At 29.1% G+C, this 26,901-nt stretch overlaps 1 protein-coding gene across 1 annotated transcript; it reads left to right on the forward strand.

The window, feature by feature from the left end:
- Positions 1 to 7,430: 7,430 nt before the first annotated feature.
- Positions 7,431 to 23,586, forward strand: LOC116768983 (insulin-like growth factor-binding protein 7). Its single transcript, XM_032659924.2, has 3 exons — positions 7,431 to 7,568; positions 21,121 to 21,334; positions 22,078 to 23,586. The coding sequence occupies exons 2-3, from the start codon at positions 21,189 to 21,191 to the stop codon at positions 22,184 to 22,186; spliced, it is 255 nt and encodes an 84-aa protein (XP_032515815.1). The 5' UTR covers positions 7,431 to 7,568; positions 21,121 to 21,188; the 3' UTR covers positions 22,187 to 23,586.
- Positions 23,587 to 26,901: the final 3,315 nt, after the last annotated feature.

The raw sequence follows: 26,901 nt of genomic DNA on the forward strand, positions 1-26,901 counted from the left end.
TGATATTTACAAAAATCTATAGCGACATCGTAAATAAATAAATCAGTTCTATTAATATTACCAAAATAGAAGTATTTTCCGTTTATATGTTAATTGAGATGAATCATGGCTAATATTTTTTAAGGTCATAAAAACGTGAATTGTAATTTTGACAAACATTTGCATGCATAATTTAAAAATTATTTGTAAAGCATATTTTTGAAATACGATCTCACATAATTTTAAAGAAACTTTTCCAACAATTGATCATTGACGAAAGGACTAATTCACAAAGATACTATTAAGTTAAGACGTCCCTGTGGGTCGTATGACACAACACTATCATATTTGAGTATTCTTGTTCCATTAACTTTCTAACATAGAATGTAATTGAACAGCGTTTCCTCTGGTATAACTTTCAAAGTACGTTTACATAATAATAGTTAAACGAGTGTTCTTGGTTCTATATAGAACTCATTGAATTCACTCACATATACTATTTATTTAGTTTTTTTATTGTAAGCTATTAATGAAAACTTTTAATAATAATATTATGCTATTATTTTTCTCTCTGATTAATACCTTATTACAGTTTGTAAAATTTAACTTATTAACAGCTATCGAACACCCTTTTATTGAAAACAACAATGGTAATAAATTACCAAGTTTATTAATTTCATTCATAGAATGGCTCTAAAACAGCAGTCGCATGATTTATAGATACGAGTACTATTTGGGAAAAAATGTATACACAAAATACTGCACTAAGGCAAAAGTTTGGGGCAGTATGAACTGAACACATCATAAATATTCTTCTTTTTACTAGTAATCCTCTTTTTTATTGATACGTATAACTAGTATATGTTTTTTAATTAATGCTGCTGTGTTATAACTATATACATATACTCGCTATGAATAAAGAAAAATTCCAAGAAGAAAATTAATTTTGGACAGCGTTTGTACGTCCTCAGCGGTTGTACATGAAACTAGGTTTCGAGAAGACGACACGATTATTTTTGTACATGTCATTGACGCAGGTGATGGGGCTCTACTTCGGGAGCTTACAGGAAGCGTAACTTATCTTTTTGGGAGACTTTAATGCGCACCATCAGGAGTGACTCTTTTCATATAAGGTACCAACTATGCTAAGAAAGAAGTTCGGGATTTTGCCTTGTCACTATATGTCTTTGCCAGTTGCTAAAAGACGCTACAAGGGTGCTGGATGTGGATAATCACATAGCCAATAGGAATGATGACAAATTTTTAAATTCCTTTGTATAATATAGGTATACGTCTATTTTATACGAAAAATTATAAATTTTAAGATAATTGGAAGTTTTTTATCAAATAATTGCATTTTTCTCTGTCCATTTTTAATTCGGCGCGAAACCGCTTGTCAGTGCCATGGTGTCGCTTGTAAGCTCACGTCAAAATAAATAAGACGCAAGTACGCTGCGCTCATTAAATAATTAAGATATATTGTGTTATCAAATATTAAATATGAATTCGAAAGTGTATAAGTTGTGTGGGGTCCTCCAGTGTGAGAACATATCCTTAATAAATCCTGATAAGTTATTTGTATACATTCCTCACAAAAAAATAAAACTCAAAAACAATAGATACATTCAAAAACAATATTGCCCAGTGCTCGCCTTTATTTTAGTGAAAATCATTTTGATGTAAGTTTTTACACTGTTTTCTAGATTCCTTTTATTGTATATAAAACTCGTATTTGGTAATAATATTTTGTACGAGGCTTGAATGTAAAATTGTAAACAAATTATTTCGAGGTTAGGTTTCATCTCTCATTACTGTTATATTAGGTAGGTTATTCAAATTTCAGTCACCAAATGATATGGATAATTATATGAAATATTATTTGATGGGATCGGTGTCACAGACTCTCATAAAACCGCGGTGTACGCCCACAAAATTGAAATGCCAACCAAAAAGAAGAAAACGAAAGACCATAATATATCATAATAGTTGTAATTATATTAACTTACATGGAAGTTTTAACATTTCTAAATTCTGCTGAACTAAAATATTTATATGATGCCAAAAACTCTCCCAGCATTATTAAGTCAATTCTAGGCAAATTAGCGCTGCTTGTCTTAAGCCTTGCTTCTTGACTCGTGTTATTTTATATTATATTTTAATAACATTTACACTCAAATATTACTCGTTATAATAAAAGTAGCGAAAGTTAACAATACGAAATGTGACGTTCGTGAGTATTGTCAAAGCCTCGATTTAGACGTGATGTCATGCGTTCTATATGATGTTCAAAGCATCATGGCGGATTGCCTTATTTTGTAGTTTTATTTGATGAAAATAAATATTAATCACACTATTAATAAAGAAAAAAATGCGCGTTTTATATTCCAAGCTTCTAGTTTAATTTAGATATATAGATAGTATTTAAGCGATTTTTAATTAATGGCATCATGCCTATTGCCCGAATTTTTAGCTGATCGAAATAGATTTCTCATCCCCATTGAGAACCCCTGACCTCTGCCTTCCTAAGTCTGTATTGACATATCGTCCACCTGAACTCGAGTTTCAGGGTGAAAAGCGAATCTTGTAGAACATGTCAGCAGATTGGAATGAGATGCTGCATTTCTTTGCATGTTACCCTTAGGAGTAGGCTTGTTTCTTTACTGACCTTCCAAAAACCTAAATAAGCGATAAGCTCCCTCCTTCCTCATACGAACAGTAAAGTATTGAAGTATTTTCCCGGCATATCTGTTTAGTTTCATTTATTGTTTGGTGTGTTTCACTTACATTTTAAGTTTATTTACTACCTATGGCCTCATTTCCATCTATCAACGTCTGAAATAGAAGTCAAGTAGAATTCAGTCGAAATTAAAAAAAAGTATATTTTTAAGTACTTTCCATCTAAACTGTGTAAAAAATATATGCCATTTTCCTGGATATATTGCAATCAAGTTTATTGTTTACAGTTAAATAACTACTTTTATAACTCACTTTTTGATCAATGAATTTTGGAAATAAATCCGAATAAAACAAACGATTCCATTCTTTACACACTCTAACGAAGCAAAATTGGGTTGAATGGACAATATAATAAAATTGACATATACATTGTCCAAAAGTACGTTAGCAATAAAATACATTTAAAATATTAAAATTGAAATTTTTGTTAATAGTAACTATAGTGATATTATTTTTTGGTTCCGTTTAATAAAATAAAACAAGAAATTAAAAAAGTGTAATATCACGGCTGAGGTAATTTTTTAATGTGCGATAGTCATATTTAAATTGCATTTAAAGCAAAGCAAATTTCTTTTCATAACTAATTTACATTTACAGTGTACATTCACTGCGTGTCCCATTAATTTTTTCTACTCTACATAAAACTCATTCAATATAGGTGCAGCAGTTTATTCACATATATAAAACTGCACAAATGAGAGTAGGACGGAACTAAAAATTTCTATGGAATGTTATTCTAGCGCAGTTTACCTGAGCTGTTAGTCAAAAATCTTATTATCTGCTGTCAATTAACATTACTACACATTCTTGAAGTGTTTCGCTATATCTATCTTTGATTTATACAACTGCAATAAAATTCACGTTCCTGCCGTTCTCGCCCACCTGTAACGTATTCATTATCTGTTCATGTTACAGCATAATTTCAGCATATCACTCATACGTCCACGCAAACATAAATATCCCCACTATATATAAATATAGTGTCACTTATAACAATTTTTGTAATAATAATAATATTAGAAAAAGCTTTCATCAATTTGATACATAACTTTTCACTACCAGTCAGTTTTTTAATTAATCTAATATTTTTATTGCTTACATTAAATGTCATTACTTTCTACCATTATGTGCTTTTATGGATTATACTTATTGTAACTTTTACGTGATATAAAATGTGCAAGAATATATTGTAATATAAATTGCGGTTTAAATTAGAGTTTCAAAATAATTTTAAAATAAGTTAAGTAAGTATGTAATAAGTAAACTATCATCAAAATATTGCTATTAAAACACACTCAGCTAGTTTTACTTTATCATCTACCACCAGCTAGTTTTTAATTTTTTCGTGTGTTCCTTTGAATGCATACAAACAGCGTTGTTAGACAAATATTTTGTCACGCATTGAACAAAGGAAGGCAAGGATTGGCGATAGATTAAAAAAAGTAAACTTTACATTAAAAATAGACTTACCTTACAGTTATGTCAGTACAAAGTAAACGAAGCGTTGGGTTAGTAATGGTTAAAATTTAAAAACAGAGACCCCACTACCACCCGAAAAAGATAGATTTTATATAAATGTATTTTTGAGAAAAATCTTAGAAATTACAAATTACCGTTAGTAGACAGTCCCGAGTAAACCCATGCTTCAGTTTATAAAAAGGTTTAAAACTTTTGGCTTTCGACCATTACCTTTGCAATAATAAATTCACTTTGGTTCGAAAGCCGGAACGTAGTAAATTTTAACTCAATAGTATTAAATAGTATTAAATGGTAACTCAATTAATTATTTACATTTTAATGAAATCTAAATTATAATGAGAAAAATAATAATGTAAATAGTAACCGATAAGAATTATGTTGGGAATTTTGATTCCATTGCTTAAAAATGGTTGACTTTTGTAAACATGTGAATGGTTGAATTTTTCTAACATTAGAAGCTAATATAGCATACTGAAATCCACTAATATATTTTTTTTAATTCTCTGACCAAACGCGGAATGTAATCCCTTTATGTTCCAGTAATGAGGTCAGATGGTTGTTTGAAGTGGGGCTATAAATATAATTGCCCAAAGAATAATAACGTCTTAATGCCCAAGGGATCGCTTAGGGCGCCTCAAAGGGCAGTAAAGTTTCGCCCTTGTCACTCACTGTCTGTGCCAGCCACCCCTACATTAGCATTTAAATTGATGGCTTACTTTTAAGCCTTTTTTTACTCACTTTAATGTACCTACAAAAAAATAGCAAGCCAGTAATAATATTAGGTAATATAAGAAAAATATAAAAATAACTTTATTTATCAGTCTCCTCTATTTCATTCAAACCAAGACAAGTGTTCTGGGGGTATATTAAAATAGACTATAGAATATTATTCAATACGATTAAGTAATGGAAAAAGCACTCATGGCACAATAAGTCTGATGGAATTTTATTATAAGGCCAGGATAAGAGCTAAGAGAGAAGTAATCTCCCTTATATCCGTGACAACACCTAATTACCATCGCCTCTGTACGAGTTTTAAATAAGGATATTGCGTGCAACACTCAGGGCATAGGCCGCAGAAAGGAAATTATAAAAGCAATTTTACTCGTTCAAATCAAAATGTATATGAAACAGTTCTTTTAACTCACTAAACGCTGCGAATATTTGTTTTGTGGTAAAAATATACGTAAAAAATGACAAAAAATATACCGTCGCTAGTATTTAATATAGAATTTTAAAACGCTTTCATCAATTTCACTACTGCTACGGATTGCGTCGGTTTTAGGAAAATCTAATACAACTTTTTTGCGATTGTTTTTTTTTTTACATAAAGTTGTTTATAATCTCTATACAAATAGATAAATGAAATTAAAGCGTGTCTATATTTATACGTACATTGGAATGTCTGGAATTCACATTAACAGGAATTAATGGCGAAGGAATTAAGACAAATAAAATGTAAGTGAATAATCGAATTTTGTAGTTTAAATCCCTCACACAGGTATATCAGACAAGATACTACATTGGACATATAGTGACCAAACCAAAACCAAAATTTAGGTGGGTTTATCACAAGATCCCTTAAGCAGTCTATCATTATGCTATCAAAACTATTCAAAAGCAGGGATTCCCCCCATGGGTTTACTGGATAAGCTTCACACATATCTTGAACATCCAACAAACATTGAACTGTCAACAAAAATAATGACTACCCCTTTTACATTGCCAAGATTATATTGGAAGGAGGTGAAGTGGATCACGTTAGACTGGAAAGTCAGACTATACGATACTTGTAAGCCACTCTATCGAACCCTCGCTTCCCGAGGGCAGACCGTCGTCAACATAAACAAAATGTTATAGTTTGTATCTTATCTCGGGAAAAATATTGGTTATAGGTTTCGTAACTACTATTACAGATCGTAATATCGAGAAGACTTCGGCTGTTAAAACATGTTTGTCACGAGCTTTAAGAAATCAATTACTTTCTCTGATGGACGCCTGTCGGGCATAACAAAGACTGACTGACTTTATGAAGAAATACTTTAAATTATTTCTTTTATACAAACATTTCCAGATTCTTATATCCATCAATGTATTAACTATAGCCGTTTGTTTATTGCGATAAATATATAGTTTTAAATGAGTACTGCTTTAAATCAATTTGCATACGATACACGCAGAATTTATAAGCAGAAAAAACATGATGTAAATATAAAACAGTCACATTTTTAAAGTTATATAAAATTTACTTTCTTGATAGGATTTTTCACTATAGTAAACTTAGTTTGTCCAATACTAGTGCTCTACGTTTCGCTAGCCTTCTAGAGATTGAGGTTTAGCCAGAATGCCGGATCCGGCTTATTCCAAGCACGATCTAACAAAAGCCACGTTCGTGTTACGTAGGTGCACTCGGCTAAGTTGAATAACTAGACTTTCATAAAATAAAATTAATAACTATTTTCGAATATATAATTGAATCTAAAAAATCTCTCCCATACTCAGGCTTGATGAATATTCAATGTTTATTGAATTTTAAACATTTAAGAGTCACCATTAGAAAATACTATTAATAACAAAAAACTGTTTAACAATTACACTGATGTTTTCGATTTAATAAATTTACTATTTTTATCTCTCAACAATATATTCTTATTTGAAATATGTAAGAATATTTATTTGTTTATACATGCTAAGTTACAGTCTCTAATAATTATTATAGATTACTTTAAACGGTTAAGTCTGAATCTAAACTAGAGAAATCTAGTTAAATCTTAAAATAACGTTACTCTGATTTTGTTTATTATAAGGTATCGATTTAAACCTTTTTTATATGATGGCATGATTGATGATGGGCCTAATATATGTATAAAGGGACCAATATTTTTTCACAACCTTTTCGACGATATATAAATTTTTTGCTTAGGTATATATTTAATTCAATAACATAAAATTTAGCATTTATTAAACATTTAAAACAAAATAATTTTCATTTCAATAAACTCCTATTTAAGTTGACACGCTAAAAACTAAATTAAAATATTAAATTTCAATGTCTGCATAAATTTTACAAATTCTGTTGTATGATATGTAAGTTATGGAATTTTAGATATTGAAAAAAAAACCACTTAAATTATGACACATTAAAATAATAATGGAATAGGTAGATAAGTTAACACCGCATGACTTGCGCATTTCACGCGCCTCTTCAGGAGGTCTAGTGATATGACGTTAAACAGTATTCCTCTGACTGCCGTTTAGGTCGGACGTGCAGCTGAGTGTTATTTAGATCGTGTTTATTTCCGTATCTTATATTATATAACGTTAGTTGTGCAGTTTGTTCTGTGGGCTGTTTTCTGGAATGTAAACATAAAAAGGTATATAGTGAAAAATATTTTTCTTTAGAAATTTTTAATAATTTATCACTAAAAGGCTACAAAACCACATTCTTAAAAAGTCATTGAAAAGTGAAACATAATAATATTTACTTAATTTTAGTTAAAGCGATTGTTTTTAAAATAATTTTATGAGGCAAATTTGTTTTCTCAGCTTTTAATGTTTATTTTGAAAGTAGGGTAGTCAAGATTAATTATGAACAAGGCGAATAATGCCTTTGTTAATTACCTATGCGGGCTTAAAGCTCTCGTAAATAATGCAAGCGGTTCACATGGGATCTGGCCTTCGGGGTTTACTTTATCTCCCCCCAAAGGACGGACCGTTGGGCAACTTAATGGTTTTGATTTATCTTGACTTATGGGTTTCAACATTCTTATAACACAAATAGACTACTATTTTCCTTGATACTTATTTAAGCAAAACACACATATATTACTCCATTTGTATTAAGATATGAGATTAAAATTAATATAATACAATCTAAAATTATGTTACGTCAAGAGCTGGGAACTTAATCTTTCTTGTTTTGAATCTGGACTATATTTTGTGTAACTTATGTGCTCCTTTTTGAGTTTTACGTTACGTTATTACGACTTTTGTGCTCCACACAACCCATGGATCAGATGTTGTTAGGTTTTGACTTTCTTTATCAAAGGCATTAAACGTGTTCACGTGTCCAGAATTTGCTATCATTTACAAAACATTTCAATCCGACTGCAGGAAAGAAGAGATGTTTTAACACCAGCTATATAATACATAATATAAATAAATACCACTATTTACTTCTCTTTTAACTTACGTGTTTCATAGTGTATACTTTTTTTATTTCAATTAATAATTAAAAAGAAATAATAATAAACATATAAATATATTTTTTCGTATCCAATTTTTCTTAAATCAATTTCGCCTATATTCTAAGAAAGACCAAAGCACAAGAAACCAATATCAGCCATAAAACTAAACAAAAATATTATTTGGCAAATATTTATCGTAAATACTCTTTCATTGAATATATCCCAAGCATTGTTTTCTGTCCCACCACTTTTTCATTCACTATACAAATATGATTAGTAATCAACCGGTCACTCAATTAATATTATTAGTATTCTCATCACTGTTTACACAATATATATGTCGATATGATTAAAGAAAAAATATTATAATATATTTTCATTCATCGATATATTAATGAAATCATATGCTTTGTTTAACATAATTATTTTTTTAACTCTTCTCTTAACCGGTTTGCATTGCAACAAAGATATTTGGTACAGATTTCTTGCAAGTACTACAACAATTTTCATATTCCTATTTCTTTTTTGACTTCAATTATGATAACAATATTAATTATGTTTAAGAGGAAAAGTACGTTTAAATAATGCGTTCAAATGAAAACAAAATAGAATAATAAAATGGTGTTCGATTATTTTTGTAAATAAATTTTAGCTCGAAACGGAAAATTTAATATTTTACAGAATTTTTATTTACAGTTTAGTGAAAGAAGAAACATGGTAATGCCGTGATTTCCATATTTTAATATTAATAGGTAGGTTGGCATAACACATGCCGGTCTCCCGAATTACGTATTTGGCCAACTGAAATATTCATCAACTTGTGGTATATGGGTTCATTCTAAGTTAAATGTAAAGCTTAACATTTAAAAATTAAATATAATTTTTCTTTTACTTCGCTATAACCAACTTATAATTTTTGAAATAATTATTGTTTTATATATGCATATAGTTTCATATATCAAGTCATCAAGAAGTTATGTAATCAGAACGCAGTCATTAAAGGATTCCCCAAATGATTATAAGTGATAAATACATTATTCATTTATTAGAGCTTACGGTTCTTTGGGAAACCAACATCCCCAAAGACCACGCCATTAAGGTCAACAAGTATTACGAGCTCACTAAAGAACTCCCTAAGAATAGGTTCGTTGTAAATTTGTACGCGGTAAAAGTAGGAGCGAGAGGTATAATAGCCGAATCTCTCTAAAACCCGCTGAAAGACTTGGGCCTGTCAAGAACTAACATCAGTTCATTCTTGGAACGTACGTCGAAGGCAGCCCTAGTAGGTTCGTTTCAAATTTGGATAGGTAGGGAGAGGAGCTTGGACGATGGAGGTGAGCGTTTAATGCGCGTTAGATAGGCAAGTCACAAGTCCCAGGCACTATTGAAGCTCCTGTCCTTGCAACGCGATGGACCCGGCACCCGCACGGTGAATCCTTGGAATGTTGAGAGGTTTCGTCTCTTTGCGAATTGTAAAATAGCAAGCGTCTTTTTCTTCTTTCACTTTAGTTGATTTTATTGTCATAAAAGTATTTTCTATCATACAAAACAGAACTATCATAAGTATCTGAGACGCACGTGATTGTCGGTTTACGATTTGAAAATTAATTAATTTAAACGGATTGTAAATTTACTTAATTTTTAGTCACTATGTATATTTGAATAAGAACTTTCTCAATTTTTTTTTTAAATTAAACTCTTTTACATCAGCTTAATTAATTTCATCTATTTCTCACATTCTATTATAGCGAGAAATTAAATTATATGAGTAAAAAGAGACCGACTTTGTTCTATTCGGCTTCCATGTAGCATTATGGCTGAATTTTAATCAGATAATACCTTGTCTACAAATCATTTCACATTATCATTCTCAACGCTCAATAAAATAGTAAAAAATGTGGTCTTAATAATTTAAATCTAATCATTCACCTAAATGTTTACTATCTGAGAAAAAGTTTACTTGATTCCTGATGTTATTAAATCACTATACACTTTTTATTTATTGAATTATTTTAACAAATTAATCTAACGTAGCTTAAGAAAGATAAACGTTCGGTCCCAAATATAGAAATACATATTTATAAGTTAGATTGTAACGCTCCATGTTTTTATTAGTTGCCATGGGATTTGAACAGAAGTATGAAAGGTACAGTTTTTTTAGGAATAACATCATATAATCAATATGATAATACAAATATCAATATTTTACTTGAAGTAGGAATATAATAAACGCATGCAGGGAGATTTCTTAAAGATTACATGATTTACCGTATCTTATACTTTACTAAATAAACACAATTTCTTAATATGGAATAAGTGTGGTATATACTTCCTCTGTTGTTTTTTATGTCGTTTTTTTTTACTGAAAAATAATTTTATTTCTTGCTTTTTAGTGTAATAATGAAATAGGTGCGGAGGATAGAGTAGCTGTTTCAAGATGGGGAGACCTTCCTTATGTGCATCTCGTATAAAAAAGAGTAGAGCTCAGCGCAATTAGATAAAAAATAAATTATTTCCCTCCATTTTGTTAATTTTTTCAATTTTTTGAGAATTCCATTATAAAATCTTGACTTGGTGACCAAAGGACCACCTGGGGGTGTAATCTTTCAGATTAAAAACAAGAAATTATTATATCACTTCAGGAATATTGGAGAAATCGGGGAACATACATAAAAAAGATTCCAACAAAATGAGAACCTCCCTCTCTGGTTGATAACAAGATTACAAAATCTGTCTCCCGACAATAAAAGTCAAACATAATACACCTTAAGTAATGCCATTACCTATGCCTACATATTTTAAGCATTTTCTTAAATTTTCACAGAATATTAAAATCAGGTCTTGTTGTAATCATCATAAATATCTGGGAGGTATATCTTTGAAGGATTCCCTTATAAATAATTGAATCGGAATTTTTTGGCTTACTTAATGCTAATTTTATACTTTTAAGTTTTTCTCATGGTTGCCATTGTCAAAACTGGACCAAATTGAAATGGGACCAAACGTAGAGTAGAGCTTTTTCGAAAGTTGAAAATAATTAGAAAACAAACAAAAAAAAAAGATATAATAACCTCCCCCATTTAACTCGGTTATTAAGTCGGTTAACTAGTTTTTACCCTTACATTGTTTGCATGATCATTACGTTTTTGATATGAATGACAAAAACAACCAAATGACAAATGTATATTTATTTTCGTGTTCATAGAAAAGATTTTATAATATTGACCTAAAAGGTTGGACGGAATTAAATTCTAAAATGGACCAAGCATATTGAAGGTCGAAAATCTACATCACATATTTGTATGTATTAATTTTGTACTGTATTATTATACATGGTATATTTACCAGAATAAAAAGTGTTCTATTTAAAGATAGTAAATAAATGAACAATTTGAAATGTTTGGGTCCGTTTAAGACAGACATATGCATAGACTTCAGCAATTTTATATTATTAGTTTTTGCCTGCGTCTTCGTTCTTGTGTATTCAGGAATTAGGCTAAGGTAGGCTAAGGGTGAAATGTAAAGAGTGTGTTAAAATAATGAACATGTTAACAAACCGCATATGACACATGTATAGTCTACATCATGTGATTTCATACACAATACAACTGTTATGCCTTGATTCTGTGATAGTGGAATGAATTGATGGAGAGGAATTTTGTGAGAAATTATAGGCCAATTCTTACTCTTATGTATCTAAACACTACTGTAAGTTTCATTAAAATCAGTTGTCTTCGTTGGGTGAAAGAGCAAAAGATATCCTTACATCATCACAAACTTTAAATTAAATACCGAATAGGTTATTATTTATATGTGAGATCAGAATTTATCTTTTTTACCACTATCATATAATTAAATTTTATTTAAATTAAACTTTATTGAAATGTTCTTCACTTTGTTTTGCTATGTTCGTTAGCCAAACGGAGGGAACGGAACATAAAATAAAATAAAACTCTCTAAGAATTTATAAAAACGCTGAGGCCAGAAAAAATGTATGATCGCAACTGTATAAAAACTACACATTTTCAACATTTGGGTATATTATGAAAATTTACATAGTGATGTAAGAAAATTTCCGTTTACTTTTTAAATATTAAAAAATATATAAATACAATTATTTTATTTAATTATAAAAAAAACATTATCATTTTAAAGTGTGTCGTATATGTAGTATGTATAAAAAATAAATACAATAATATACCAGATATTCATGAAATAAATCATATGTTTTAAAATCACAGGTTTTTATAGCATAATGTTATCTATAAAGTGTTTCTCGGTTCCAAAGAAAAACGTAACAGCGACTATTAAAAGGAAAATACCATGACCTCGATCCGAGACTTCAAAGGGCTGAGGTCTTTTGACTGGAAAATATCGTAGAGACTAATCTTGGAGCGGAGTTAATGTCATTAAATAGTAAATTTTGTTATTTATGACGCAACTTTATGACGTGGTATTATAATGAGAAAAGAGCATTGTGAATGCGTAGTAAACGGTTTCATTACGTAAATATAAAGGTTATATTAATTTACGCTGTATTTTAGTACAGCGTTAACAGTAGTCGATTTCTGTTTTAATAGTAGAATATTTATACAAAACGGCCTATAATAACTATATTTATAATTTATTTTATAAATGCTACACTACTGCTACGTTTACTACTGCTACGCTTACTTCAAAGAAGTGCGTCATAATTTAAGTATGGCTCATATATAACTTACAATATTTGACTTGTTACACATAGAAAAGTATATATGTTCGTATGCATCTTTATTTCCTTACTCCCACATTATTCGCCACGTCCATTATTAACGACGACCTTCGCGACCTTTCTGAGTACTTGAATGTTATTTAACTTGCAAGTTAAAAACCATCAAAGAGCAAAGTAAATTTATAATCGTATTTATAGAAGACATTAAATAATATTGACGTAAGGGGTTGGGCGGGTTAAGGTTTAAGTTTTGAAATAGACTGAATTGATTTAAGACTAACTTATATTACATTTTTATATGATTTGAACAGAACAGTTGTTTTATTTTATAAAGTTACGTATGTTACATTGCGCTTTAAGCTAACTTAATAAGTGATTGGTGTTGATAATTAATTAATGTGTGACGAGCACAACAAAGAAACAGATATATAACTATTTTTAACGAGATACAATCTTTATACAAAAGTAAATAATTAAATAAAAGTCGTAAATAGCCAATTATTTTTATTAATTAAAGATCCTTTGGTATAAATTCTTATACATCTAAATATGTTTTTTTAAATATTGAAAATAATATCAATGATTGACGAGTTTTAAATCATATTATGAATGATTTCATCTCATCCAAACCCAAATTTCAGTCGTTGTAAATTTGCACTAAAGATAAAATTAATGAAATATTTAACACACCACTAAATTTACAAAATATTATTGGCCCAAAATCGATTTATTTAAAGATCCTCTGGGAGATCTATATTAAGTGAGAGACGCTTTTTACTAGTGAATTAGCTATGGGTGAATATAAATATCATTTAAATGAAACTAATATATTTCGGATATACTACGCGGATTTTATTATTTTAGAACTACATAATCCCGACGTTTCGGTTACTTTTCAGCAACCGTGATCACGGGCAGACGAGATGTGAATGCATGAATCAACATTCACATCTCGTTTTATTATGTAGTTTTTCAAATAATAAAATAGTATATCCGAAATGTATTAGTTTCATTTAAATGAAGAAAACTCGCGAAAGTCTTAGATCTCATATATAAATATCACTTTATAAAAAAAAATCAAAAGTTTCAATCGCTCATCATAAACATTTCAAATCAAGAATATTTTTTTTTATAACTGAATAGATAAACCAGATATTTTTGTTTCGTATAATGTTTCAGTAAATTTATTTATTTTTGTAATAAAACTAAACGAAAATATTGCAAACAATTTTTATTATATTGTCAAAAACAATGAAATATTTAAATTGTACTCAAGAAAATTTTACAGACTTCTACTTATTTCTAATTACTACTACTTATTCTTGGCTTAAGAAATTACTTCGTTTGAAATTTGTACAAGTTTATTCGTGTGTGTTCGTTTCAGTTGCTAAGTATTGAGCGGTATTGCTCTGAAACTTCGTAGACGTTATAGATAATTTTAATCCATCTCACAGACACATTCGCAGTCCCGGACGTTCACCACTTAGGCAATTAATATTTAAATATACGAATAACAAAATATTGTATATTGAAAAAAAAATGGTGTGACAATAACAACGTTATTATTTTGTAACTGAATAGACCCCGTTTTAATAGCTGTAATCCTTATGAAATCTCTTTATAATAAAAATAAAACAAAAACCACTGAAAATAACTTAATATAATAATAAAAATCTCTGAAGTTAATACTTTTAACCGCATCAAGTGTATATTGACTTTGATACGCTATTAACAAAAGCTGCAAAACGGCCATTATGGCAATTCATTTCGCTAATTATCTGATGGCATGACAACGCCCTCACGACATCCAGAGATTAACAGGATAAGTGATTAAATATCCCTGATTTTCTTATCACATCCCCTTTTTAACATAACGTTAAATATATTAATTCTTATTAAATATAACTTGTATCTCTATTTATGTTTTTATTTTTATTTCAAATGTTGCGATATGAAACATTGTATAATCCAAATGTATAATTATTATTAATCCCATACTTCATAATTTCAATTTACTTTTCATTGTGGCGTTTGGTGTTTTCCAATATATTTGAATTTCAGTTTTCATTGCGCTCACTAAGTAGACAAGATAATTTATGTACATAGATCCGTATAATTTACCTTTTATGACAAACGGCTTTGCACAACTTCATACTCTTCTTGTGGTCTGCCAAAATCCACTTTTCACACTATCAGTCACAATATCAAACAGCTATAAATAGATATTTTTTTTTAATATAAATACGTCATATTCTTAATGCGACAAAACATGCGACGACGTACAAAAACACAATAGGTATAATGCAGAGCAATAATTTTACGCATTTAAAAGCTTTTGTGTTTGTATCTGTATAACACTAAGAGCAAACACGGAATGACTCTTAAGCATTAAAGCAACAATATAATGAAAATGTGATTGTTTATATCATAGCGTGTTTCAAGATAAAGTAAGTAAGCTTTACGGTTAGAATAAAAAATGTCTTTTGAATTGAAAATATATTTATATTTGTTTCATTAAAATCCAATAACAGATTTTAATGTATCAAACCTAAGAATTATTTTAATGGATCTTTCGTAAATTTTAAGAGTTGTATTTATATATTTTATTGAATCCATTTTCTTTATATAATCGTTTATTTTATTTAATGATTAAATTCTTGTGGACAGGTTCAACTCAATCTGAGAATGTGAAGTTAGAGGAGTTAATAAGAGGGTAAATTCTAAGTTTTCTTACTAAAAATTTACAAAGTCTGCGGTAAGATACTCTAAATGTCACTGCGTCTAAGTTTTCTTAGTCTTAATAGAAAAAGTTACGTATATATGAAAACATGTGTCAAAATATTATAAAATTATTAATTCGTAATTCAATGACTTCATACTTTTTTCTTAATAACAATTAAATGTTGGTAACTTTAATTGTCACCTGTCAGTATTAACGTTATGCCTAAATTACTTTTCTAAGATGTAACTGTGTAGGTCGACATTGTATAGGATAAAATTATATCCTGACAATATTATATATGAAAAACATAGTATGTAGGTTTGTATAAATGTGTTTGTTACTCGAGGTCATAAATATTATATTATCTAGCCATATGGATGACATTTTTGCAAGTTTTTATTATAATTAATGATAATTAATAAACTTTAAGATTCAATGTCTATAAATATATATATATATATATATATATAGACAAATAAACTAAGATTCTTAATATCCCTGAAATAGTGTATCTTTCTTCAACTTGAAACATCCGAGTAGAGTCAAGGTTAAAATGTAATTAATTCAATGTAGTAATTAAGTTTGAAATAACTCCTTGCTTATATCTCTTAAACGATAACTTGACAAGAATTATGTTTAAGTACTTTCGTGTATTTTAAATCAAAGTTGTCAATATTATAAAACAATAAAAAGAAATAATGAGTTCTCGACCAACGAAAATGCATTAAACATTTTTATTGTAATATGAATCTATTATAAATCTTGACAAAGCTCTTCAAGTTTTTGGCGCGATCCCAGTTCGTAGAATATTTGAGAAGTCCTTAAAAAGTTCCACGTTATCATTCTTTGTAAACAGTTTTGAAATAACTGAAATAAATCATACTTTAATATGAAAAACAATAATTTTATAAAATCTTACTTTACGATCTTTCATAATGTAACAAATTACTGTTATAATAAGTGAATTAAGTGAGAGGTTTAAGTAAATAAACTTTGTCCAGACATTTGAAGGAAGCTCATACAAATTACTTCAATTTATTGTAATACAAGTTTCTCTATCACCAATTTACGGAAACTATTATGTGGATAGGCGTTCACTGTAAATAATAGGTTCCCTTTGTATAATTTACGTGATCAGGGGAAATGTTCCTTACTATAGAAATATTTCTGCAAGTTTTAGCAATTTTTAGCGCCTGTGTTTATTATTACCCATTAGTGGAAACTATATACTCATATATTAAAAAAATACGTAATAGTTGGATATATTATTAATTTATATACTATACTTCAATTATATTTATTGATACATACATTGTAAAGTAGAGTAAAACAGAAGTAAGTTATATCTGCATACAAGGCAATCTTAATGAAATTAATGCTTTTAATTATTTATCTACCCAATTACAAAGCAAATAAATTATGCTACCCAAGGGATAAAGACCACTTACGTAGATACAAATAGCTGTAACAAAGTTCTCTCATTTGTTTCCTTATGCCAATCATCTGTATCAAGACGAAATACAGAGTTAATATAATTAAAAAGGTGATGTTTTAATTCGTAAGGTAGTTAGCTATATTTTGTATAATAATTTTGATATTATGTCAGTTTTTGAGTTGTAGTTCAGGCAAAAATAAGGATTATATTAGTTTTACATGGTGATTTTGTTTATTTATATGTATCTTTATAAGTTTTCTCATTCTTCCGTGAAATCCAAGATGAAAATCGAATTTTCTTTTTAATTCACAACATGCCAGGTTTTTTATATAAAGTATATCACTGTGGATTATAATTGCTTTATTAAAACGTATCATATTAAAGAAAAAACAATCAGTTACAGTAATATTTCGAGCATTTACGTACAATAGAAAAATTTTATCTGTAAGAGAGAAAATTCTTGTTATCAGCGCTCATTTATTACACCATCCAGCTGAACAGAGCTCGTCTTACTGAGATTGGTTTTGAAATAGTGACGTTCAAATCGTACCCTCGATCTATTTCCATTATAATGACTACGTATAAAAATCTGGTAATCGAGAATTTTACGACATTTTAATTTGAATAACACATTTTTTTTTAATGATCTCTCTTGCTTTTTATATTAAGCCATCTTCTGAGATGCAAATGGTAAGATTCAATTCCATTAAGTGTTCGCTAACGTGTTGGCGTTTGGAGTTTCCAAAATATAAGACGGGAAAATTTTTGTATTTTTTTAAAATGATCCTTAATGTTAATACTATTCAACTGTTATTTATATTTTCCCTCCCATGTATTATTTAAAAACAGAGAAATTTTTTTACAAAATAAAAAGCTTCGATCGAATTACCTTTTAAACAAGATTACGACGATAATTATATTCGTATAAATTATAAATAAGAGATATGTATAAAATTTATGAACAAAGATTTAATTTGAATAACTGAACAATGTGAGTTTAAATAAAAATAAAATTTGCACAGGATTTGTGCTTATCGGTTCTAGAAAACCAGATAAAAGAATAGCCTTCATGTGTACAGCTTTCGTTTTTATAGACACGAAAAAAGAGAAATTAATTTTAAGTTTTGCTTTTCATCCTACGATATTTTCCTTCAATAATATTTTTATAAATAAGATTATTTTTTTCTATAACTTTACATTAACTTTATCTAAATATTTAATTAGTACTTAAGTCACTAATTATTTATTAGTGATTATAAATGTATTTGCTGTCGTAATGTGCTTAATGCCAGCGCTAACACAATATCAAACCTAATATCTCATTAAGATGTCAAAAGGGAATGTAATTATTATTCAGGTTCAATTCGATCCTCTATGTTTGCAGTGCTAATGTAATCGCTGATTGTTTGTAATCAAGTATACTAGGCCTTCGGAGGAATTTTGATCATTTATGTTTAGTACAGGCTTAATAACTTACTGGGCAAATTGGATTGCAACATCTAGAAAATTTGGGCTAGCTTTTATTAAGTTTAGGGCATAAATTCAGTTAACTTAGTAGTTATTGACTGAGTATAATCTTCTTATATTTTTTTATATATTTAAATTCCACCGTGTTACAAAGATATTACAATTTCATAGAAACAATTATTATTATATGAATTTGAATGGTTGGGTTTGCTTCTCAAATATGGCCACTTTATCTATCTGTGTAAATATGTTACTATTTTTGTTTATTTTAATGTTAAATATATAATTGGTCTATAAATTAGAATCAGAAGTCTCCACTATATATTTTATGATCCGGTATGCATTTTTATTACCCAGTGTATTCAAAGTTCTCTCTCACAACACCCAATTAGTGATTTACTATTCAACCGACTCGCGAACTCATGTCGTGCAACTTGGCAAGTTCTCAACATAATAGTGTTACGTGATCCAATTTCAACTTAAGCTTCGTTTAATTTTCTGTTAATTTAGATCAAGACATTATTAATGAACTAATATCAAAACAAAAAAGTATATTTGTATCTACAGACGTAAAAAATCATAAAAAAAACGTTGTTTGTAAGTTTGTCTCTCTGTTTACCCTAATACCCTAAATTAGTCAACATAAGTACTGACGTAAAACATTTGCACTTATAATTAATTAAGTTCTTAATATTATTGAGTGATTATTTTGCACAAAATTAATAATTGGTAATATTGATAATATTTGTATATTTAAAAAAAATCCTACTTTTTGTTCTGTATTAGAGACGAAAACTCTTAGCATTCAAGTGCTTCACCGTGCGGGTGTCGGGTCCATCGCGTTGCATGGAGAGGAGCCTCAACAGTGTCTGGGCCTTGCGACCTGAGGCCCCTTTTTTTTTTTTTTTTGATGACGCAGGGAAACAAAACCACTGCGAAAGCCATCGGCCGCTATGTTGGTGCACCCCGGATCTGTCAGCGACAGGGCACACCTGCGACTGGCCGGTCCTGGGACCTGAGGCCCCTGCCTAACGCGCGTTAAACGCTTACCTCCACCGTCCAAGCTCTTCTCTCTACCCAACCAAATTTGAAAAGAACCTGCCTTGCCTTGGCTGTCTTCGAAGTACCTTACAAGAATTGATATAAGTTCTGGACAGGCCAAAGTCTTTTTACTAAAAGTTACTAGTTTTGGAGAGACTTAGCCATTATACCTCTCGCTTCCGAATCCGAAGCCGCTTTAAGGATAGAATAAGGCTTGACATTTGATTTTATAGCCCTAGTGCCTCCTTTCACAAAACCTACTGATCACTCGTTTGTGGTTATTCCCCTTTGCGCTCTAGCTACTGAAAGACTAACCGCTTCACGTATGATTTCCAGAACCCTATCGCAAGTGTTGATCGCTCTCCAAGAGTACCCTATATCCCACCAGAAAATGCTTAGCAGTTCCAACTGCCTTCTCACAGATATAGCAAGTTTTTTCGGTATTTTAACCCCATCTTACCAAATTACTCTGATCTGGGAGAGTCATTTGGAACGCATTGACATTAAATTTTAGCAATGCTGGAGCAACCATTAATTAAGTTGCGCCATTTTAATGCTAATGGGATGCGAAAATCTCCTATGTCTAACCACTCGTTCAGCATCTCTAAACTCATTGCATGAATCTAATATTCAGCATTCTCGTCTTTCCGAATAAAGAACTTCAATATTTACGTATCTTCGACCTAACCTTACATTATTACTTTTTGCTCCTATCATAATCACTATCAATAATACCAGAAACTGCAGAAAAGATTTAAATTAATTTGAGCATAAAATATTTTTTCTTTTAATTGTTTTTTAAAAAATATACACATTTCCTGTTTTTTACCTCAGTTTAGACGTCTGTGTACTAGATTTTGGTTATCTACAGGTTTTTCTCATGATGAATACTGTTATAATCATTAAGTCGTAATGATATGTTTTTGTCTATTTATTTCTACTTGAAATAAAATAAAAATCGGTTGTTGTAATTTAGTTATAATAAATTTATGACATTCATTCTTATCAAATGAGATTAGTGGATTTCTATTGTCAGATGATGTTACAAAGAAAAAATGAAATTGCTTACATGATAGCTTCATTTTATTTTTCCAATAAGTTTTATATGGTCGTTATTTAAATCGTCGTTTTTTTTTTATTACGAATAGAGTTTTTAAAAACAGTTAATTTCGATTGCAGAAATCCACATATATTTCATTTATATTGTTTAATATATATTTGTCATATTCTAGAAAAATATATCCAGCGAACGTTGAAGAATATAAAAATATAATAAAGATTCGGAAACAAATTTCTAAACCTAATTCCTTTATCAAGGAGCTTCAACGTAATTATATTATATGTAAGTTTTTGTTTGTTTCAGAATGTGTACGCAGATATGTGAAGACAATGAACCTAAATAGGGCGGTATAGAGTGAGTAATGATACAGTATGACCAGGTGGCTGGCGATGGTGACGCTGGTAGCGGTGGCGGGGGCAGTGCGGGGGTGGGATTGCGTCTGCAATCCAATAGAGTGCGAGCCTTTGGAACCAAGTGGTTGCCCAGGCTTAGGAATCATCGTGTGGGATCCTTGCAGGTTCACTCAATTTCAAATGACTCAAAGTCATCAATAATCTAAAAAGTTCTTTAAATGTTCATAATTATGTATAATGAATGATGCAAATAAAGTAAATTATTGTAATAGTGATTGTCTCAACAAATCCAAGCGGAGACTGATTAAATGTATTAGGTATTAGTTTGAACCGGAACAATAATTTAAAGATTCAGAAATCGAAGCCATTTTTAACGTTTCTTTTCCATTAAAGATAACTGAAAGCTTAAAAAAATAATATTTTAAAAGTTTTAAAATAAAATCTAAGGGATACTTCGGACTTGATAAGAGCGTTGGGACGTCGTTGTCGTCATGAATAATTTAGTCGTTTGACCTTAATGTTCCACTTGTTGTAAGCAGTCGCCTTTTATATTTATTGAAAATGTTACATAATGTATGTTTCAAATTACTTATTCAGTTTTCTTGTGATTTACGTGTTTTCTTTATTTAAGATTTTGAAACTCAGAAAAGAATTTTATTTTAATCATTATATAATGTAAAATAGCATTTAAAATGCACATAAAATAAGAATCTGAATGCCTTGAGTGTTCGTTATTAGTTTTCCAAAGACCATGCTGGCACGACGAAGTTCTTGTGTAAACTTTGATAATATAAAGATGTTGACTTTGCGAAGAAATTAATAACATCATGGAATTATTTTCACTCGTTCAAAGACATTCAAATTTAATTATGATTATAAGACTAACATTTTTTTTCTTATTTGACAGGTGCTGTAAGGTCTGTGCGCGAACGGTTGGTGAAGACTGCGGTGATTTCAGGGGGACGTGTGAACCTGGTCTAAAATGTTATGAAGGGTCATGTGCACCGATAACGTGAACTATCAGAATGTAGGCAATCTGTATCATATGTGTATAGCAGTTATAAAAAAACATATCTTCAATGTAGCCAAGGAAAGGACCAGCCAGTTAAAAGGATAGATTCTAGGGTTGACAATAATTAATGTTATTGTTTGGCTAGCGTTTGAACTTTGGCGGTTAAAAAAAAGAGTTTTTTTTTATTTTTTTTTTGGTTTTATTTTTCTTTCGATATAGCTTTTTTACGTAACAATTGATTAACCTAATAAATTCGTTTTTATTTTATATTTACAGATTTGCTGTGATTATAAATAAATTATTTTATTATTGCTTAACTGAATATACTTGGGGATTAACGTATATTTATTATAAAAAAATATTTTAAGAACATTATAAATATATGACCTTAAATAAAAATATAATAAAACTTTGTAGCAAATCTCAATTTGCTTGGAAGATAATTAATTTTCATTGTTTGCCCACCGATCAAACAAATTTTTATATTAAAATATCAGGTAATATACTTTAAGTCATAATTGAATCCACAACATAATTAGTTTCTCTGAATTAAGGACAATTAACAATTTAATTAAGAGCTCTTTTCAAAATATATATATAAATTAATCTTTGCTTTAATAATACAATATTCATTTGAATATGTTCAACAGTTTAATATGAAACAATGCGAAAGTAGATTATATTGACCCTAGAACATCCTTTAGTATATGAGAAATATTAATAATTAAATGTATTTCTTCCGCTACCGCTTTCTTTGAACATATATAAAAACATAGATACATATATATACATATATATATATAGACACCCGTGTATAAAATGTACTCGTAATATATATGTATAATTATTTCTGTGTGCTTCCAGGTTACGAGTAGACTTAATTACTGTTTACTCTAAAACTAAATGAAATGTAAACAATATAATATCTAGGTCTGTAAATATAATTTGAATAGCATTTTTATCTTGTGATAAGATGTATTCTAGATATTTAACTATATAGGAATATATTTTAATAAGGAATATTTATTTATTTATTTTATGAACATTTTTTTTTAATTTCTTTAATTGTATATTTAATCGAAATTATTTAGTTTTTAATCGGAACGATCATTAATATTAACATACTTCTCCATAATCACAGGATATATTTTGTATTACCGTAATAAAATACGTAAGATTGAACAAAAGATACAATGAATAAAACAATTTGTTTAAACGAATGTTATGAAGCTTATATATTGTTCTGTTAATTTTAATTAACTATATATATATATATAAATGTTGCAGATTATGTAAACTTAAATATTGAAAATTCCTAAAAAACTTATACCAACTGTAAATGAATAGCGTATTTAAAGCTACTTGTTAATTGTGCACACATTGATTAAATAAGTTAATAGATAACGTTGTCTTTATTTATCTCACCTAACCCATTAAAGAAACGAATACTTCAGTTAAAAGTAAAAATAAACATCAGTGTTTTAAAAAACTAAACTGGAACCTATTCACTCGTAAACTTTACAGAAGAACCGAAATTGCCGCATGTAAGGACTAGACGCCAATTCTCATATATCCGGGGACATTTAAAAACTGATGAGATAAAATATTTCCTTTGATTTTGTAACGATATTTATAATTGATTGATTGATTTTATAATTGTATTGTAGGAATATGAGAGGGAAGGAGAGAATCAATGTAGGAATATGAGAGGGTAGAAGAAACTCAAACGACATATAAGCAGTTGTCAGAGGACATCAGGGCTGGCTTCTTTTTCGTTCGTAACGCGCGTTGGTGTGATAGTTTAGTTAGTAGATTTTCGAAGTGTGTTTAAATCTTTCGATTGTGTTATATTTGGATTTCATTTAACGATTAGTTTAAATCAAGATAGTTGAAAGTTATTCATTAAGAATGGTTTTAATTTTGTGTAAATTTAATAAATTAGTAGTGGAATTGTATCGAATGTTATTTTTTAAAAAGTCGATTCTTACCTTGTTTCTAAAAGTATATTATTAGTTCTTCATTAACACAAGAAACAACTCTTTATCATTGGATTATTAAAAATTATATATATTTTTTTACATATGTACATTTCAAAATATTGATTTTGAATAATGCTAACAATCGATACAAAAATAGGACAATAATTAAAAAACAAAAAAAAAATGAACAATCAAAAAGGAGAATTAATAAAAAAAATACGTTCCTCTAAACTTAATACGTTTGGTTGTTTTGATTTTGAAGTCATTATTTTAATATATCTCCCATTTGATACGTGGGCCTCAACATTAATTTTACAAAAATTTACCCAAAGATCAATTATGATTTCGACGGTCAGTGGGTGCGATGAAACCAAAATTGTAATGACTTAATTTAATTTTAAAACTAAATTACAAATAATTGGTTCGACTACATTGTACGAAGGGTGAACAAGTAGTGACACAATATTACAATAATAAATATTAATCTGAAAAGTCTGTTCACAAAAAACTGCCGAGTCAGACCCTTACAGAATGAATAATTTTACTTAGAAAGCATAGCACGACCTGCGATTACACCGTAAATCTCTTATTAGTTAATTACCTATCACTATGTTATAGTGACAAACTCATGGACTGCTTATATTTATTAAAAACAAAAAATCCTTATTTATTTTAATTAATGTAATTAAAGCTGAAATAAATGAAGTAAATTCGTTTTAACATACTTCTGTAAATATAATTGTTTTTTTTTTAACAACAAAATGAAAGTAATTTATTTATAGGGCTTCACATTAAAGTTACGATTATATTTATACGTAAAATTTGGGGGTATCACATCAATTATAATTTCAGCTTTACCGCCCTTTGTAATATTATATTATATTTGAAAATAATTTGATAATACTTTTAAAATCATTTTCCCTGTTTTCATTTTAATTAAAATAAGGACCTTGTAACATTAACTGTTTTAAAAGGATCATTCATTGGTGTACACTTATTTATAGGTATTTAATCTTTTAAAATCACTTATATTTTTAAGGCGTTTTATAATTTAAGATTTTAAGTAGAAGTTTATTTAAAAATATATAGAGAATGCAATTTATTTATTTCTATTAATAATTGGTAATTATAATAATATACAAAAACACATGAATAAGGTCTTCATAAATTAAAAATTTGTTTTGTATAGTCCGTTTATTACAAAATTACATTTGGCCTTGTGGACCATTCAAAAAAATATTTGAATAGTTTTATATTGTATTATATTATGTACAAAATGATGGATTATGAGGAAAATAGCTTCTGAAACTATTAAGCCGCATATTATGGCCATAATATTGAAGATAATGACATTATCTTATAAATGTAAAATAAAAACACATAGAAAATAAAATGGTCCTGACACATGCACTCTTAGCATGTTTTCCTGACACATGCACTCTTAACAGGGTTTCAAAATATACAAAATAGATTGTTTTCTTCTGCCTGCCTTGAAGAAAAGAGAATCAAAATTGACATCAATTTAATTAATTCTTCCTTGAACATCATCAGCCTATTTGTGCTCGCTGTTGGGCAAAAGCCTCTTCTCTGGTTAGAATATAAATCATTGCGCTGAAATAATGATTTGGAATTAGAAGTCCAGACTTCCTCATGATGTTTGCGATTAGGGCTGTAGAAAAGACATAATGCCCAAATTAAAATTTGTTATAATAAACAGCTAGTTTTGTTTATAGCACTTTTAGTATCCAAGTTACGATAAAAAGTTATTACACTAAATTAGTAGAAAATTTAATTCAGCATATATCATATATATGTTTTTTTTGTGTCAGTTGCTAGCGTAAGAGATATAACGCAAAAACTCTTTGCGCTCCTTTTTTAAATTTAACGGCCTGGAGGTAAAAACGGCGATTTAAATTAGTAAAATTTACTTTCACAAATTTGAAAGTAAATTTTACTAATTTCCCGCCCCCCCAAAAACCACCAAAAAAATATTGTTTCGCCTGATAAAGGTAAGGTAAGGCCTAAATATGGAATGTCTCAAAGGACTTACAACCTTTTTATGACACTATCTGCAACTATAAGCTTAGAAACATCGTTTATATGTTAGTGAGATAAGTGAGATTTTTTTTTAAATCTTAGAATGAACTCAAAAAGTATATCAAACGAATATATTTAAGAAAGCGTTATAATTTTGGTAAAATAAACAGCCGCGTGTCATTTAGTTTTATTATTATATCTTAAATATTAACACAATCGTTAACAAAAGTTAATTCAAAAATAATTAACATATAATAATAGAGCCCGAGCTTGTCTTATGTACACTAATATTCTGGTGAGATGAAACTGCTAGACAAACGCTTAACCATAAGCGTTTATACGTCGTTCGGCTAGGTTTACATTGAAAGTTCTTAAAATATTTTTTAAGTGAAATATAAACTGTTTGTAAAATTTAAGTAGCGTAACTGCATTGTAATACGTATACTTTTTTCAAACGAAGTATATAAAGTGAACATTTTATGATAAAGTAAGTTTTGTGAACGCTCCCTTAGTATTTGTACATTACCATGAAGACCAAGATAAACAGAGTTTCCTAAAGCAAACGCCTTAGGCGATAATTGCATCATCCTTGCAATTCTCTGTGATATCACTTCACTATCTTTAGCTCTTCGAGGACCAACGAATACTTAATATTGTTTAAATTAATCCGTACAACAATATTACATAGAAGAATAATTTCGAA

This window comes from Danaus plexippus, chromosome 5 (assembly GCF_018135715.1).
Source record: "Danaus plexippus chromosome 5, MEX_DaPlex, whole genome shotgun sequence".
Lineage (NCBI taxonomy): Eukaryota > Metazoa > Arthropoda > Insecta > Lepidoptera > Nymphalidae > Danaus > Danaus plexippus.